Source organism: Salmo salar, chromosome 03 (genome assembly GCF_965601325.2).
Source record: "Salmo salar chromosome 03, fSalSal1, whole genome shotgun sequence".
NCBI classification, from domain to species: Eukaryota; Metazoa; Chordata; class Actinopteri; order Salmoniformes; family Salmonidae; genus Salmo; species Salmo salar.
The window spans coordinates 12,554,588-12,573,015 of NC_138293.1; the positions used below are offsets into that span (position 1 = coordinate 12,554,588).

The window sequence follows — 18,428 nt, forward strand, 5'->3', positions numbered from 1 at the left end:
ATGTAGATACTGTATGTAGGTACTGTATGTAGATACTGTATGTAGGTACTGTATGTAGATACTGTATGTAGATACTGTATGTAGATACTGTATGTAGGTACTGTATGTGCGTACTGTATGTAGGTACTGAATATGTAGGTACTGTATGTGGGTACTGTATGTAGATACTGTACGTAGATACTGTACGTAGATACTGCATGTCGGTACTGCGTAGGTACTGTATGTAGGTACTGTATGTAGGTACTGTATGTAGATACTGTATGTAGGTACTGAATATGTAGATACTGTACGTAGATACAGTATGTAGATACTTTATGTAGATACTGTATGTAGATACTGTATGTCAGTACTGCGTAGGTACTGTATGTAGGTACTGAATATGTAGATACTGTATGTTGGTACTGTATGTCAGTACTGCGTAGGTACTGTATGTAGATACTGTATGTCGGTACTGCGTAGGTACTGTTTGTAGATACTGTATGTAGATACTGTATGTAGGTACTGTATGTAGATACTGTATGTAGATACTGTATGTAGATACTGAATATGTAGATACTGTATGTAGGTACTGTATGTAGATACTGTATGTAGGTACTGTATGTAGATACTGTATGTAGGTACTGTATGTAGATACTGTATGTAGATACTGTATGTAGATACTGTAAAATAATATAAATGAATATGCACCCATAGGTTATTAAACGTACACACACAGAAATACCAAATAATATCTAACTAAAATTCACAGACACACATCGACTGATCCAGGATCAAAGTGAACGTTTCTTCACTGCTGTGATTCTGCCTCTGTTCACTCAGCATTAGAAAGAATCCGTCGTTATAACCAAAAACCAGCCCAAACCTCATTAGACCAAGCCATGTGATTACAGGAAAGACAAGAGAGAATGAGAAACAGAGAGTGTAGAGTGACACCGTTGAGCCGGCTTGCTCGTTAGTCATAAGGAATGTCTTATTACACCAGCTGAGCTGAGAGCTACCTTTGATGACGAGCACTGTCTTGTCTTTCCTTACAGACCCAGCAGCAAAAGGCAATGCCTCTCCCTTGTTGAACTGTCAGTCATTAGAGTGGTAGCTCAGGGTAGCACGAACCAATTCAACAAAATAAACACTAATTGAACTACTTAAAAGGTTTCCAGAGGTGTGTGGTGCGTTCAATAACGTAAACACATTCGGAAATATCTACAAAAACCTCAATATATAAAATGTGGTATTTATATTACACACGTTACTGTTTATAATGATGGTTCAGACACATTATGAAATAGCCACTTGTGCTCACCACAGAAAACGCTGTAAGAGGTTTCTAGCTAGCTAATAACCTGCCAAGGTACTGTGGCTCAAGTTTAATTGTCTCTTTTTGATCTAAACTACCATAACAAACAGTGAAATGTACAGTATTTTGGCTAATCAAACTATGCCAATGTTACTCATAAGCTGCATTCAACAAGACAAACTGTAATTTGGAAAAGTTTGAAAACGTGTCTACCTGTGCTGCAGCAGCCTGGGCCTGCTGCTCCTGCTGCTGGAGCTGTCTCTGGAGCAGCTGCACCTGGTGCTCCACTGAGCGGGGGGAGTCCACGGCCAACAGGTCCGACACGGATGGCCCCGTGCTGGGGGAGGTCAGCTGCAGGGCTGGGTCCTTGGATGGGGAATAAAGAGGACCAGGTCAGTTGTTAGTGATCTATAATGAATGAGGATAGGACGTTACATTACATATTGTTAGGGTGCCAGATTCCAGTAACTTTTCCCCAAATCTCCAGTTTTTTCCAGAAATCCCGGTTGAAGGATTCCCAGATTGCCTGTTTATTCCCTCCTGATTCTGGGAATCTTCAAATCGGGATTTCAGAAAAAACAGTACATTTTGGTGAAGTTACTGAAATTTTACAAGCCCATACTGTTTTTTGTTGTATGTTCATGCAGGCAGGAATTAGTTACTAATACTGTTATCTTTATGTTGAGCAAAACTGTCATGATTTCTATTCCATCTGATAGTATTAGCCTTGATTTCCCCATTGGTGAACAGTGTCACTATGTTACTGCCTGTTATAATTGTGTATACCACAATAGTGAAAGCTCAATTTGGAAACCTATTGGACTTCATTTAGCACTTCCCTTAATATGCCTACCATCATAAAGAAATAACGACACAGCACCAAGGACAGCTCCATACTAGAAGTAATTATCTCTGTGCTATGAATACACAGGGCTGGGATTCAACACAATATGGTTCAATACAATAGGCTACAAAAGAGGTTGATACAATCAGACAGGCAAAATGAAGTTATTAACAAAGAGTTAGAGAGAGAAAGAGAGAGAGAGATGGGAAGATAGGAAGATAGAAAGTTATTGACAAGCAGAAAGAGAAAGGGAAAGAATACCTTTTACAAGGGAGACTTGTCAGGCAGTGGTTAACTGGTGCAGTGAATCAGGCGCAGGAGAGCAGAAATGAGTGTACAAGGTATTTAATTCCATGACAGCACCAGTATACAGACAATACTCAAAGTGCGGAGAAATACCGGTCACTCAAAAATAACTGGCGTAAATACATAACCCGGCAAACATAACCAGCCGACAACTACCGCCATGAACAATCAATATACGCGCACACTAACATGTGGGAAACAGGGTTAAATAATGAACATGTAATTGGGGAATAGAAACCAGGTGTGTAGAAAACAAAGACAAAACAAATGGAAAATGAAAAGTGGATCGGCGATGGCTAAAAGACCGGTGACGTCGACCGCCGAACGCCGCCCGACCAAGGAGAGGGACCGACTTCGGCGGAAGTCGTGACAAGACTATAAATAGCGGTCTGGAAGAGAGTGGTTGTTATGCCTGACAGTATTTATGGGGTCTTTGAGTACCTTCTTGTGTTGTACAGCATGTTAGCTTTTGTGACAGACATTTACATTTACATTTAAGTCATTTAGCAGACGCTCTTATCCAGAGCGACTTACTGCATGTTACAGTACAAAGACAATCTGGTTTGATGGAGTTTAGGGTCTATCTCAGCTCATAGAGGATTATCATTAGATTATTAGTTCATTACTTAAGTATATTGATGGTATACAGTAGAGACAGACCAGACCATTCAACTGTCCTCTACTGTAAGTGCATCGATGACATTGTCCCACAGTGACCGTACATACATATCCCAAACAGAAGCCATGGATTACAGGTAACATCTACACCGAGCTAAAGGCTAGAGCTGCAGCTTTCAAGGAAAGGCACACTAATCCGGACGCTTATAAGAAATCTGAATAATCATCAAACAGGCAAACCATCAATAGAGGACTAAGACTGCATCTTACTACACTGGCTTTGATGCTCGTCAGATATGGCAGGGCTTGAAAACCATTACGGACCACAAAGGGAAACCCAGCTGTGAGCTGCCTAGTAACGCGAGCCTATCAGACATGCATGAGAGCACCAGCTGTTCCAGAAGACTGTGTGATCACACTCTCCATAGCCAATGTGAGCAAGACCTTTAAACAGGTCAACATTCACAAAGTCGCGGGTCCAGACAGATTACCAGGACCTGTACTCATAGGATGCGTGGACCATCTGGCAAGTGTTTTCACTGACATTTTCTACCTCGCCCTGACCTAATACCTACATGTTTCAAAGAGACTACCATAGACCCTGTGCCCAAGAAAGCAAAGGTAACCTGCCTAAGTGATTACTGGCCTGTGGCACTCACGTCGGTAGTCATGAAGTGCTTTGAAAGGCTGGTCATGGCTCACATCAACACCATCATGCCAGAAATCCTAGACCCACTCCAATATGCATACCACCACAACAGATCAAGAGATCCTCAATCGCACTCCACCCTGCTCTTTCCCACCTGGACAAAAGGAACACCTATGTGAGAATGCTGTTCGTTGACTACAGCTCAGCGTTCAACACCATAGTGCCCAAAAAATGCTCATCACTAAGCTAAGGACCCTAGGACTAGACACCTCCCTCTGCAACTAGATCCTGGTCTTCCTGACAGGCCACCCCCAGCTGATAAGGGTAGGTAACAACACATCTGCCACGCTGATCCTCAACACTGGGGCCCCTCAGGGGTGCATGCTTAGTCCCCTCCTGTACTCCCTGTTCACCCACGACTGCGTGGTCAAGCACGACTCCAACACCATCATTAAGTTTACTGACGACACAACAATGGTGGTGCCAGGACAAAAACCTCTCCTTCAATGTGAGCAAGACAAATTAGCTGATCGTGGACTATAGGAAAAGGAGTGGAAACAGGCCCCCATTAACATCAACAGTGGAGCGGGTCGAGAGTTTCAAGTTCCTTGGTGTCCACATCACCAACAAACTATCATGGTTCAAATACACCAAGACAGTTTTGAAGAGGGCACAACAACACCTTTTCCCCCTCAGGAGACTGACAAGATTTGGCATGGGTCCCCAGATTCTCAAAAAGTTCAACAGCTGCACCATTAAGAGCATCCTGACTGGTTGCATCACCACCTGGTATGGCAACTGCTCGGCATCTGACCGTAAGGTGCTACAGAGTTACTGTGTACGGCCCAGTACATTACTGGGGCCAAGCTTTCTGACATCCAGGACCTTTATGCTAGGCGTGTCAGTGGAAGTCCCAAACAATTGTCAAAGACTCCAGTCACCCAAGTCATAGACTGTTTAAAAAAAAGTCACCTTTATTTAACCAGGTAGGCCAGTTGAGAACAAGTTCTCATTTACAACTGCGACCTGGCCAAGATAAAGCAAAGCAGTGCGACACAAACAACAAAACAGAGTTACACATGGAATAAACAAATGTACACTCAATAACACAATAGAAAAAGAAAGTCTATATACAGTGTGTGCAAATGGAGTGAGGAGGTAAGGCAATAAATTATTTAGCAAATTAACACTGGAGTGATAGATGTGCAGATGATGATGTGCAAGTAGAAATACTGGTGTGCAAGAGAGCAAAAAAGTAAATAAAAACAATATGGGGATGAGGTAGGGAGATTGGATGGGCTATTTACAGATGGGCTGTGTACAGCTGCAGCGATTGGTTAGCTGCTCAAATAGCTGATGTTACATCGCCGAAGTCGAAGATCGGTAGGATAGTTTTCCGAGGGTATTTTTTGCGGCGTGAGTGAAGGAGGCTTTGTTGCGAAATAGGAAGCCGATCCTTGACTTCAGCAATGTAATTTACAAAATAGCCTCGAACACACTACTCAGCAAATTGGATGCAGTCTATCACAGTGCCATCCGTTTTGTCACCAAAGCCCCATATACTACCCACCACTGCGACCTGTATGCTCTCGTTGGCTGGGCCTCGCTTCATATTCGTCGCCAAACCTACTGGCTCCAGGTCATCTATAAGTCTGCTCGGTAAAGCCCTGCCTTATCTCAGCTCACTGGTCACCATAGCAGCACCCACCCGTAGCACGGGCTCCAGCAGGTATATTTCACTGGTCACCCCCAAATCCAATTCCTCCTTTGGCTGCCTTTCCTTCCAGTTCTCTGCTGCCAATGACTGGAACGAACTGCAAAAATCACTGAAGCTGGAGACTCATGTCCCTCACTAACTTTAAGCACCAGCTGTCAGAGCAGCTCACAGATCACTGCACCTGTACACAGCCCATCTGTAAATAGCCCATCCAACTATCTCATCCCCATATTGTTATTTATTTTGCTCCTTTGCACCACAGTATCTCTACTTGCACACTCATCTTCTGCACATCTATCACTCCAGTGTTTAATTGCTATATTGTAATTATTTCGCCACTATGGCCATATTCATTGCCTTACATTCCTTATCCTACCTCATTTGCAAGCACTGTATATAGACTTTTTCTATTGTATTATTGACTGTATGTTTGTTTATTCCATGTGTAACTCTGTGTTGTTGTTTGTGTTGCACTGCTTTGCTTTATCTTGGCCAGGTCGCAGTTGTAAATGAGAACTTGCTCTCAACTGGCCTACCTGGTTAAATAAAGGTGAAATAAAACCAAAAATTAATTTAATTTTGGATTGGAGATGTTTAATATGAGTCTGGAAGGAGAGTTTACAGTCTAGCCAGACACCTAGGTATTTGTAGTTGTCCACATATTCTAAGTCAGAACCGTCCAGAGTAGTGATGCTAGTCGGACGGGCAGGTGCGGGTGTAACCGATGTGAAATGGCTAGCTACTTAGCGGGGTGTGCGCTAATAGCGTTTCAATCGGTGACGTCACTCGCTCTGAGACCTTGAAGTAGTTGTTCCCCTTGCTCTGTAAGGGCTGCGGCTTTTGTGGCGCGATGGGTGCTATACTGTTACATGGGCAGCGATCGGTTGAAAAGCATGCATTTAGTTTTACTAGCATTTAAGAGCAGTTGGAGGCCACGGAAGGAGTGTTGTATGGCATTGAAGCTCATTTGGAGGTTTGTTAACACAGTGTCCAAAGAAAGGCCAGATGTATAAAGAATGGTGTCGTCTGCGTAGAGGTTGTTTGCTGTTCACTCTGCTACTGCACGGCAATTGATACCGGAGCGCCAAGTCTAGGACCAAAAGGCTCCTTAACAGCTTCTACCCCCAAGCCATAAGACTGCTGAACAATTAATCAAATAGCCACAATGTATGCCCCCCCCTTTGTGTTTACATTGCTGCTACTTGCTGTTTATTATCTACGCTGTCGTGTCTTTGGCATCATTAAAACTGAAGACATATTTATCAAATAACTCTGTAATTATTATTACGCGACTAAACTGATTAATCGTGTAACTGTAATTAACTAGGAAGTCGGGGCACCAAGGAAAATATTCAGATTACAAAGTTATAATTTTCCTAATATAACTTTCAGATATCATAATATCTGATCTATGAGTCTTCTGATTAATGATGTATTCGTTTACCTCGTCAGTCTCATTCCAAACGTCATAAATTGTTGGTTATCTGCACGAACCCAGTCTTCACTATGAGTCATCCATACATCAGTTGTCTTAAAATCATTTATTTACTAACTAAGTAATTCACAGAAATGCATAACAAACAGTAGATACGGTTAAAAGGAAATGATAGGAGAATGTGCCCTAGTGGGCTAAACCGGCATGGCGGCTTGTTAGACAAAAGGGTTGATAAGAGTTGCTAATTATAACAATTGAAATGCTAATCCTTTGCACATGAACGCTCACTCATTCGGGAACAATTGCAATCAATATATATATTTAAGCTCAGTGTGTCGTCGGGATCTTTGTTGAAAAGTCCGTTCTGTTGGAGAGTTTGTCCTCGCGTTCTCTCTCTCTCTCTCTCTCTCTCTCTCGGTTAGAATGGATATTTCAAAGTGACATTCATTAATGTCGTTATAGGACAGCTGTTTCGTCGGTCTTCGCATTCAATGATACCGAATTCCTAGCTGCAGACTAGTAATTAATATCAAAGACTTGTTCTTATTCTGTCGGTATCAATAGTCTAAGAGTTTAACCACGTGGTATGGTTAACGTTCAGAAATAGGAATGCATGGTCAAACCTTGGCCCTCTCGTTATCGAGGTAAGCTGGTCTGGTGATAGAAACCCTGGGTGGGGGTTATATTCGGAATAACAGAAAAAGGCTGTCTCATGACGCCAGGTCCCGTCTGTTCATGGGGGCGTGCCGATGACTTGGTGAAACTTTAAACAGAAATACAATTCTCTCACATTAACATCTTACAAGCATCCCAACATATTCCCTATTGCTTTATCCTTATTCATTCATTTTTATACAACCATTAGATATAAGTGTCACAACTGAGGCTATTATATAAACAGATCCATGGTAATGTGGCCGTATTGTCTCTCATGAGCTTCACAAAATTGTACCAAACGGACCAGTTCGTAGCTGGATTCTTCACCGATTTTTTATACCTTCTCCAGAACATAAATGTTGTTCGGTTCTCCAGTCCTGTGAGGTGGAAGAATCCCTTGGTTCTTTCTATGAAACCCACTCTGTCTCAAACCTGTGGCCATGAGGCAGGACATTCTTTTAGGAATTTACGACCGCTCTCACAGAGCCTGTGTGTGAGAGACAGAGGTAGGGGGATGGTGCATAGAAAACCCAAAGAGGGCAACGTCATGACAATGCATAGTCACTTCGACTAACCTGTACCCCCACACATTGACCTGATACTGGTACCCCCTGTATAAAGCCTCGTTATTGTTATGTCATTTTCTTGTGTTACTTTTTGACTTTATTAAATTTGTCTACTTTAGTTTATTTGTAAATGTTTTCTGAACTCTATTTCTTGAACTCCATTGTTATATAAGACGTTTACTGTAAAACAAGACATCTAGAATACACAATACTATCATCATCTTGCTAACAACCATTGGCTCAAACACAGATGTCCCCCACCATAGACCTTATCAGATCAATATGGAATGAAAGAGAGAGAGAGAGAGAGAGAGAGAGAGAGAGAGAGTGAGAGAGAGAGAGAGAGAGAGAGAGAGAGAGAGAGAGAGAGAGAGAGAGAGAGAGAGAGAAAATAGATAGTGAGTGGGTTGTATGACACACTGGTTAGGAGAGCACTGGAGAGCATCATGCTGTGTTTTCATCAATAAAACATAGGAATACATTAATATTATAGCACCACCCTATGAAATATTTCTCGACCTTATGACAACAAACACAAGATAACGACAAACAGGAGATAACATCTCAGTTCCACACTAGATCCTTCAGTAGTCTGTTAATCTGCAAAAAGCTTCAACGTGGGACCGTCATAGGATGCCACCTTTCCAACAAGTCAGTTCGTGAAATTTCTGCCCTGCTAGAGCTTCCCCGGTAAACTGTAAGTGCTGTTATTGTGAAGTGGAAATGTCTAGGAGTAACAATGGCTCAGCCGTGAAGTGGTAGGCCACCCAACCTCACAGAACGAGACTGGCGAGTGCTGAAGTCCGTAGCGCGTAAAAATCGTCAGTCCTCGGTTCCAACACCGAGTTCCAAACTGCCTCTGGAAGCAATGTCAGCACAAGAACTGTTCATTGGGAGCTTCATGAAATGGGTTTCCAAGGCCGAGGAGCCGCACACAAGCCTAAGATCACCATGTGCAATGCCAAGCGTCGGCTGGAGTGGTGTAAAGCTTGCCGCCATTGGACTCTGGAGCAGTGGAAACGCATTCTCTGGAGGGATGAATCACGCTTCACCATCTGGCAGTCCAACGGACTAATCTGGGTTGCGCGGATGCCAGAAGAACGCTACCTGCCACAATGCATAGAGACAACTGTAAAGTTTGGTGGAGGAGGAATAATAGCCTGGGGCTGTTTTTCATAGTTCAGGCTAGACCCCTTCGTTCCAGTGAATGGAAATCTTAACGCTACAGAATACATTGATGTTATAGATTCTGTGCTTCCAACTTTGAGGCAACAATTTGGGGAAGGCCCTTTCATGTTTCAGCATGACAACGTATCATGCCCTGATCTGTTTCACCTGTCCTTGTGCTTGTCTCCACCCCCCTCCAGGTGTCGCTTATTATCCCCGGTGTATTTCTCCCTGTGTTTCCTGTCCCTCTGTGCCAGTTCATCTTGTTTTGCCAAGTCAACTGGTGTTTGTCCTGGCTCCTATTTTTCCCAGTCTCTGTTTTTTCCTAGTCTTCCTGGTTTATGAACTCTCGCCTGTCTCCGACCTGCCTTTTACCTACCCCTTTTGTTCTAATAAATATCGGAGTGTCACGACTTCCGCCGATGTCGGTCCCTCTTCTTGCGGCGTTCGGCGGTCAACGTCACCGGCCTTTGAGCCATCGCCGATCCACTTTTCATTTACACACCTCGTTTCAATTCCCCAATTACATGTTAATTATTTAACCCTCGGTTTTCCCCATGGTTTTTGTGAGTGATTGTTTTATTTGTAAATTCGGTCCGATGTCTGTGGGCTTGGTATTACTTCATGTATTTGGAAATTTTGAGTAAAGTTCATTGTGTTACTCAACTCTGCTGTTCTACGCCTGACTCCTCTGCACCAGCTACACCCAGAACCTTACACGGAGGTCAATCATTTGCCTCCTTTCTCTGCATTTGGGTCTCGCCTTGTGCCCTTATACAATGCCCACGTGCACAAAGCGAGGTCCACAGAGAAATGGTTTGTTGAGATCGGTGTGGAAGAACTTGACTGGCCTGCACAGAGCCCTGACCTCAACCCCATTGAACACCTTTGGGATAAATTGGAACACCGACTGCGAGCCAGGTCTAATCACCCAACATCAGTACCCGAACACATTACTGTTCTTGTGGCTGAATCGAAGCAAGTCCCTGCAGCAATGTTCCAAAATCTAGTGGAAAGCCTTCCCAGAAGAGTTTGCTGTTACAGCAGCAAAGGGGTGACCAACTCCATATTAATGCCCATGATTTTGGAATGAGATGTTTGATGAGCAGGTGTTCACATACATTTTCTGTTGCAAAACGTTTCGTTACAATGTGATGTAATGAATAAGACTCAGGTCATACAGTACCTTCCCATCTTTACCAAGAAGGTCCTGGCTTTTGGTCTTGTCCAGGTCAGATGACAAACAGTCGATGCTCTCCTCTGTGGTGGCTTCAAGGTCGGTCGATTCAGACAATGCCAACCTCGTCTTGGCTGAATGAGAGAGATGGATGGAGAGAGATGGATGGAGAGAGAGATGGATGGAGAGAGAGATGGATGGATGGAGAGAGAGAGATGGATGGAGAGAGAGAGATGGATGGAGAGACAGGAAGATTGATGGAGAGAGATGGATGGCGAGAGAGAAAATAAATCACAAACATACTAACATAGGCAAAAACGCATAACATAACCAATTTTTTTTATACAAACTAATTGTATTTTAGAGATTTTCTCAGATCCAAAGACGCTTGAAACATCGAATCAGAATTTGGCTACTCTCCACTCTCTCTAGAGTCCCGACACACTCTAACTGATTGAGTCTCAGAAGAGAATGTCCCCACTGTGCAAATATAGAACAGTATGTACTAGGTAATAGGACGCTACTAGGTAATAAGATGGTTCTAGGTAATAAGATTGTTCTAGGTAATAAGATGGTTCTAGGTAATAAGACAGTACTAGGTAATAAGATGGATCTAGGTAATAAGATTGATCTAGGTAATAAGATGGATCTAGGCAATAGGACAGTTCTAGGTAATACGATGGTTCTAGGTAATAAGACAGTACTAGGTAATAAGATGGCTCTAGGTAATAAGATGGCTCTAGGTAATAAGATGGCTCTAGGTAATAAGATGGCTCTAGGTAATAAGATGGTATTGGGTAATAAAATGGTATAAGGTAATAAGACAGTATGGTGCGTGGGAAAGTGAGTCACACCTGGCACGGCGTCTTCCCCATCTGCATCGGCAGCATTGGTGTCCAGTCCATCCTCAGAGCTCTGCTCCCCTGTCTGCTGCAGGGTCAGCTGGTGGCACACGTCAAAGGCCTGGCCCACTGTCCGCACAATGCGCATGGCCTGGGACTAGAGGGGTGGGGGGTGGAAGAAAAGGTGAGAGGGAGGGAGGGAGGGAGGGAAGAGGAGGTTTTGACGGCACAGTAATTCAGTAGGTGCATGTTGTCGTTGTAATGGATTGGTTCATTCCAGAGCCGTAGGAGCTCAAGCTTTTCCTTTAGACCCTACAAGGCACAACGAACTAAAATCTCCATTGATTATATAGCCAAAATAATTAAATATTTCCAACGTTATACATTCTTGCCCTTAGAGCAATAATGCCGCAAGGCCTGAAGGTGGGTTGTCTTGTGCACTCAGTGGCACATTGACAAGGTGCTTTTAAAATGCCTCACATTCATACTGTGGAGGAATGCTGCCACACGGCTGTCAATCACTACTGTATGTCGGTAAGCACAGGGCAAGTGTTGTGTGTGTGAGACGGTGTGCTCCTATGGTGCAACAATAATAACATCGTTATATGTTTATGATATTCTATGTTACCTGTTACCAGTAAGTACCATACTGTACCGTATGACGATCATTTGGGCTATTTCCAGTAGATGCCTCAATCCAAAAACATCACCACTAATTTTAATTGTACATGGCTCAACCGGAAGTGAACTCATGACCTTTGACCTGCTCTCAAAAAATAACCATCTGGACCACAAGGCCAATTTAGGAATTTCAGGATTCTATAAACCCAACAGTGATCAACGGGAGCCAGGGTTACCAAACTCAGTATCAGCAGTTTACCCTCCACTCCTCTGGACAAAGTTTGATCTGGAAGTCCGAGATAAGAGGTTCAGGGCTGGTGTCATAAGCGTCGTAGTGAGTGGACCAAAACGCAGCAGGTATATATGTATGCTCATCTTCTTTTATTGAAGAAAACCAAAACCAAAAACACTTATACTAAACAAACAACGAAAAACAGTCCTGTAAGGTACACTGACAATACATGGAAACAACTACCCACAAAACCCATGGAAAAACACCCCTACTAAATAGGACCTTCAATTAGAGGCAACGAGGAACAGCTGCCTCCAATTGAAGGTCAACCCAAGAAACTTAAACATAGAAATAGCCACACTAGAACAAACATAGAAATATACTAACATAGAACATAAACCAAAAACCCCGAAACACATAAAACAAACACCCCCAGCCATGCCCTGACCAAACTACAATAACAAATAACCCTCTTTACTGGTCAGGACGTGACAGCTGGAGGCATCTGAGAAGCGTGACTACACCATATATAGGATTATATCCTGTGTCTTTACTTTCTGGCACAGATCACAGGTGGTACAGGTTGCAAATTAAAAGCTTCTTTCAATCTGACTGCATCCCTATTTAGTGCTCTACTTTTGACCAGGGCCAATAGGGAATAGGGTGTCATTTGTGACTAATTAGTATGCTGCTTCAATCAGTCACTGTCAACGGTACATGCCTGGTATCCATGGTGAAGGGATGGGAGTCAACCTCACTGGAAGGGTTGTTATCCAGGCTTTTGTAATGAAGAACATTTCCGCTGTTTGATATGCAGCTATGGGGTAGTCGCGTGCCATTCTTTTCTACCAGCATTTTTCTATCGTGTTGAAAGTCATCAGATGTGTGTACTGTGTGCAACTGTGATCTTGTAGATGAGACAATGTGTGTGTGTGTGTGTGTGTGTGTGTGTGTGTGTGTGTGTGTGTGTGTGTGTGTGTGTGTGTGTGTGTGTGTGTGTGTGTGTGTGTGTGTGTGTGTGTGTGTGTGTGTGTGTGTGTGTAGACAAAGCTCTCGATTGATCCAAGAGTCCCAAGGCTCCTTTAATGCATCATGGCACAGTCCCTATACCCAGCCCCCTTCCCTAAGCAGCTGCTGCCACTGTCATGGGCGTCATAAGGATTGGACCAAGGCGCAGCGGGTAAAGTGCTCATCTTCTTAATTTATTTAAAGAAAACACTTAAACAAAATTAACAAAACGACGAAACAGTTCCGTAAGGCAACACAGGCTATACAGGAAAACAACCACCCACAAAACACAAGTGAAACGAACACAACTAAATATGGCCTCCAATTAGAGACAACGACAACCAGTTGTCTCTAATTGGAGGTCCTACCAAAAACCCAACATAGAAATAGAAAACTAGATTTAAACATAGAAATAGAAAACATAGAACCGAAGCCAAAAACACCGAAACACACAAAACAAACACCCCCTGCCATGCCCTGACCAAACTACAATGACAAATAACCCCTTTTACTGGTCAGACGTGACAGCCACATATCTGATACCCTGTAGAGATAAATGGATTATACACCACAGATTATATACCACGGATTATATACCATGGATTATATACCACAGATTATATACCACTGATTATATACCATGGATTATATACCACGGATTATATACCATGGATTACATACCACGTATTATATACCACTGATTATATACCACTAATTATATACAACAGATTATATACCATGGATTATTTACCACAGATTAAATACCATGGATTATGTACCACGGATTATACACCACTGATTATATGCCACTGATCTGGATCCTGTGGATAATTTACATCTCATACCCAGCACACTCCCACAGCGATACACACCGTCTTAACCATAGAATTACATAGAAGATATATAGAAAGTATTCACACCCCTTGACTTTTTCAAAAAAAATTGTTACAGCCTGAATTTAAAATCGATTAAATTTAGATGTTTTTGTCACTGGCCTACACACAAAGTGGAATTATGTTTTTAGAAATGTTTACAAATTAATGAACAATTTAAAGCTGAAATGTCTTGAGCCAATAAGTATTCAACCCCTTTGTTATGGCAAGCCTAAATAAATTCAGGAGTACAAATGTGCTTAACAAGTCACATAATAAATTGCATGGATTCACTCTTGTGTGCAATAATAATTTTTAACATGATTTTTGAATGACTATCTCATCTCTGTACACCACACATACAATTATCTGTAAGGTCCCTCAGTCGAGCAGTGAATCTCAAACACAGATTCAACCACAAAGACCAGGGAGGTTTTCCAATGCCTCGCTAGGAAGGGCACCTATTGGTAGATGGGTAAAAATTAAAAAGCAGACATTGAATATGCCTTTGAGCATGGTGAAGTTATTAATTACACTATGGATGGTGTATCAAGACACCGAGTCACTACAACAATACAGGCGTCCTACATAACTCAATTGCTGGAGAGGAAGGAAACCACTCAGGGATTTCACCATGTGGCCAATGGTGACTTTAAAACAGTTACAGAGTTTAATGGCTGTGATAGGAGAAAACTGAGGATGGATCAACAACATTGTAGTTACTCCACAATACTAACTTAATTTACAGAGTGAAAAGAAGGAAGTCTGTACAGAATACAAATATTACAAGATATGCATCCTATTTGCAATTAGCCATTGAAGTAAATATTTTAAAAAATGTGGCAAAGAAATGAACTTTTTGTCCTGAATACAAAGCATTATGTTTGGGGCAAATCTAACACAACACATCTCTAAGTACCACTCTTCATATTTTCAAGCATGGTGGTGGCTGCATCATGTTATGGGTATTCTTGTCATCGGCAAGGACTAGGGAGTTTTTTATGATAAAAATAAACAGAATAGAGCTTAGCAAAGGCAAAATCCTAGAGGAAAGCGTTACAACAGTTGCTTTCCAACAGACACTGGGAGACATATTCACCTTTCAGCAGGACAATAACCTAAAATACAAGGCCAAATATACACTGGAGTTGCTTACCAAGATGACATTGAATGTTCCTGAGTGGTCTACTTGTTACAGTTTTGACTTAAATCGGCTTGAAAATCTGTGGAAAGACTTGAAAGTGGCTGTCTAGCAATGATCAACAACCAACTTGACAGAGCTTGATTTTTTTTTTTAAGAAATAATGTGCAAATATTGTACAATCTAAACTCAGCAAAAAAGAAACGTCTTCTCACTGTCAACTGCGTTCATTTTCAGCAAACTTAACATGTGTAAATATTTGTATGAACATAACAAGATTCAACAACTGAGACATAAACTGAACAAGTTCCAGAGACATGTGACTAACAGAAATCGAATAATGTGTCCCTGAACGAAAGGGGGGTCAAAATCAAAAGTAACAGTCAGTATCTGGTGTGGATTTGCCAGTTCTTGCTGTGAGATGTTACCCCACTCTTCCACCAAGGCACCTGCAAGTTCCCGGACATTTCTGTGGGGAATGGCCCTAGCTATCACCCTCCGATCCAACAGGTCCAAGACGTGCTCAATGGGATTGAGATCCGGGCTCTTCGCTGGCCATAGAAGAACACTGACATTCCTGTCTTGCAGGAAATCATGCACAGAACGAGCAGTATGGCTGGTGGTATTGTCATGCTGGAGGGTCATGTCAGGATGAGCCTGCAGGAAGGGTACCACATGAGGGAGAAGGATGTCTTCCCTGTAATGCACAGCGTTGAGATTGCCTGCAATGACAACAAGCTCAGTCCGATGATGCTGTGACACACCGCCCCAGACCATGAAGGACCCTCCACTTCCAAATCAATCCCGCTCCAGAGTACAGGCCTCAGTGTAACGCTCATTCCTTCAACGATAAACGCGAATCCAACCATAACCCCTGGTGAGACAAAACCGTGACTCGTCAGTGAAGAGCACTTTTTGCCAGTCCTGTCTGGTCCAGCGACGGTGGGTTTGTGCCCATAGGCGACGCTGTTGCCAGTGATGTCTGGTGAGGACCTGCCTTACAACAGGCCTACAAGCCCTCAGCCCAGCCTCTCATGGGAAACAGTGTTTAAACCCTTTACAAAGAAGATCTGTGAAGTTATTTGGATTTTTGAGAATTATCTTTGAAAGACAGGGCCCTGAAAAAGGGATTTTTTTGTTGTTGCTGAGTTTAGGTGTACAAAGCTCTTAGACTCACAGTCGCCAAAGGTGATTCTAACATGTATTGGCTCAAGGGGGTGAATACTTATGTAATCAATATACAGTATATTAGTGTTTTATTTTTCATTAATGTTTTACAAAAGTTATAATTTTTCTTATAATTTTCTTCCACTTTGACATTACAGAGTATTTTATGTAGAGCGTTGACACAAAATTCCATTTAAATAAATGTTAATCCCGCTTTGTAACACAACAAAATGTCAAGGCAGTGTGAATACTTTCTGAAGGCACTGTAGAATTACAGGATCTCTATGGTCTTACCTTCCTCTTGGATTTGAAGACATTACAACGGAACATGTTGCTCTGTCCATCTCTCGCAATGTAACTGAAGATCTTCAATTCCTGGGCGTCATGTGACACATAGAAAATCCTAAATGAGATGGGGAAAATGTCTTGATAATGAGAATTTGATTGATTTCACTTTTAAAGGCCCAATGCAGCCATTTTAAATCAATATCAAGTCATTTCTCTGTAATAATTAAGTAACTTACTGTAAAAGTTTTCCATTAAAATTCACAAAAATATATTTTTAGCAAAAACTATTTCTCAATAAATAATTTTGCTAGGACTGCCTGGGAGTGGTCTGAGTGGGGAAGGGGAAAACTGAAAAGTAGCTGTTACTCTCTTGGTTATTGGTCTACTAACCAATTTACTGCCTGGTGATGTCACCTGGCAAGCCAAAATCTTCCGCCCATGCAAGCTGTTGATTAGAACGTCCTATGTAGATTGTATTTTCAGGGGCCTCCTGAGTGGTGCAGCGGTCTAAGGCACTGCATTGCAGTGCTAAAGGCATCATTACAGATCTGGGTTCAATCCTGTGACCGGGAGACCAATGAGGTGGTGCACAATTGGCCCAGCGTTGTCTGCGTTAGGTGAGGGTTTGGCTGGCTGGGATGTCCTTGTCCCGTCACACTCTAGTGACTTCATGTGGCGGCCGGGTGCATGCATGCTGACATCGGTCGCAGGCTATACAATGTTTTCATCGACACATTGGTGTGGCTGGCTTCAGGGTTAAGCAAGCAGTGCGACTTGTTAGGGTCATGTTTCGGAGGACGCATGACTCTCGATCTTCGCCTCTCCCGAGTCCGTACGGGAGTTGGAGCGATGGGACAAGACTGTAACTACCAATTGGATATCATGAAAATGGGGTAAAATGTACCCCCACCCCCAAAAAATATTATATTTTCTACCAGGAAATAACACTGATCACATTTTCATACTTTTACAGTGTTAGTCAAGAAAACTGAATGTTGACCTTACTGGGCCTTTAACTACTCAACCAAAAGTCATCAATGTATAAATATACCCCCCCAAAAATGTTCAAGGCTCAGTGCAGTGAAAAACAAGATTTTCCTGTGTGTTATATATATTTCCTTTCTACACTGTGAGGTTGGAATAATACTATGAAATTGTGAAAATTATGATAAAGACTTCCTGTAAATTAGGTTATAGACCAATAGGAAAGAGACTTCCCAACTTCTCTTTTTTGACCATTTTAATTGAAAACAATCTCAGTAAGGTACTTCATTATTACCCAGAAAGGATTTGATATTGAGATTTAAAAAAATGGCTGCATTGTACTTTTAAAAAGAGTGTTATGTTTGAGGACACTTGACCATGTTCTTACCTATAGATGGGGTCTTGTGTTATCATGACTGTGTTGTCATCCCATGACCACTCTTTCCTCTGGAAGACAACCAGAGAACAACACATGCTGCAATTCACTGCTATGACTTATGACTTAGGGACAGATTTATGAAGTGTTTCACCTAAAATAAATATGGAATTAAACTTTTTTCCGTCTGCAGAGAAACTCAATATGGAGGACCTTGCAGCTTCCATGAAGGACAGAGAGCTATGGCATTCAATCTTTTGGCAAATCAACACATTCCGCATCCATAAGCCGTTCCGCCTCCATATGCAAAGAATGTTGACCAGAAAACTGTATTTTTACATTTTAGGATACATTTTTAAATGACATATTTTTGTTTGCTGCTGGAAGGAACACACTTCACACTGTTGAAAACATATAGCATAACTTTTCTTCACGCGGAAACTGTAGATGTACGGTGCATTCAGAAA

At 42.2% G+C, this 18,428-nt stretch overlaps 1 protein-coding gene across 1 annotated transcript in view; it reads right to left on the minus strand.

Annotated features, from left to right (window-relative positions):
• Window positions 1–18,428, minus strand: part of LOC106598614 (carboxyl-terminal PDZ ligand of neuronal nitric oxide synthase protein) — a 68,857-nt gene that overhangs the window by 11,058 nt on the left and 39,371 nt on the right. Inside the window, exons 4-8 of the mRNA XM_014189645.3 lie at window positions 17,974–18,032; window positions 16,608–16,716; window positions 11,285–11,429; window positions 10,440–10,564; window positions 1,508–1,660 (exon numbers count right to left, since the gene is read on the minus strand). Of these exons, the coding sequence (XP_014045120.3) occupies window positions 1,508–1,660; window positions 10,440–10,564; window positions 11,285–11,429; window positions 16,608–16,716; window positions 17,974–18,032 (591 nt within the window). The remainder of the gene's footprint in view (window positions 1–1,507; window positions 1,661–10,439; window positions 10,565–11,284; window positions 11,430–16,607; window positions 16,717–17,973; window positions 18,033–18,428) is intronic.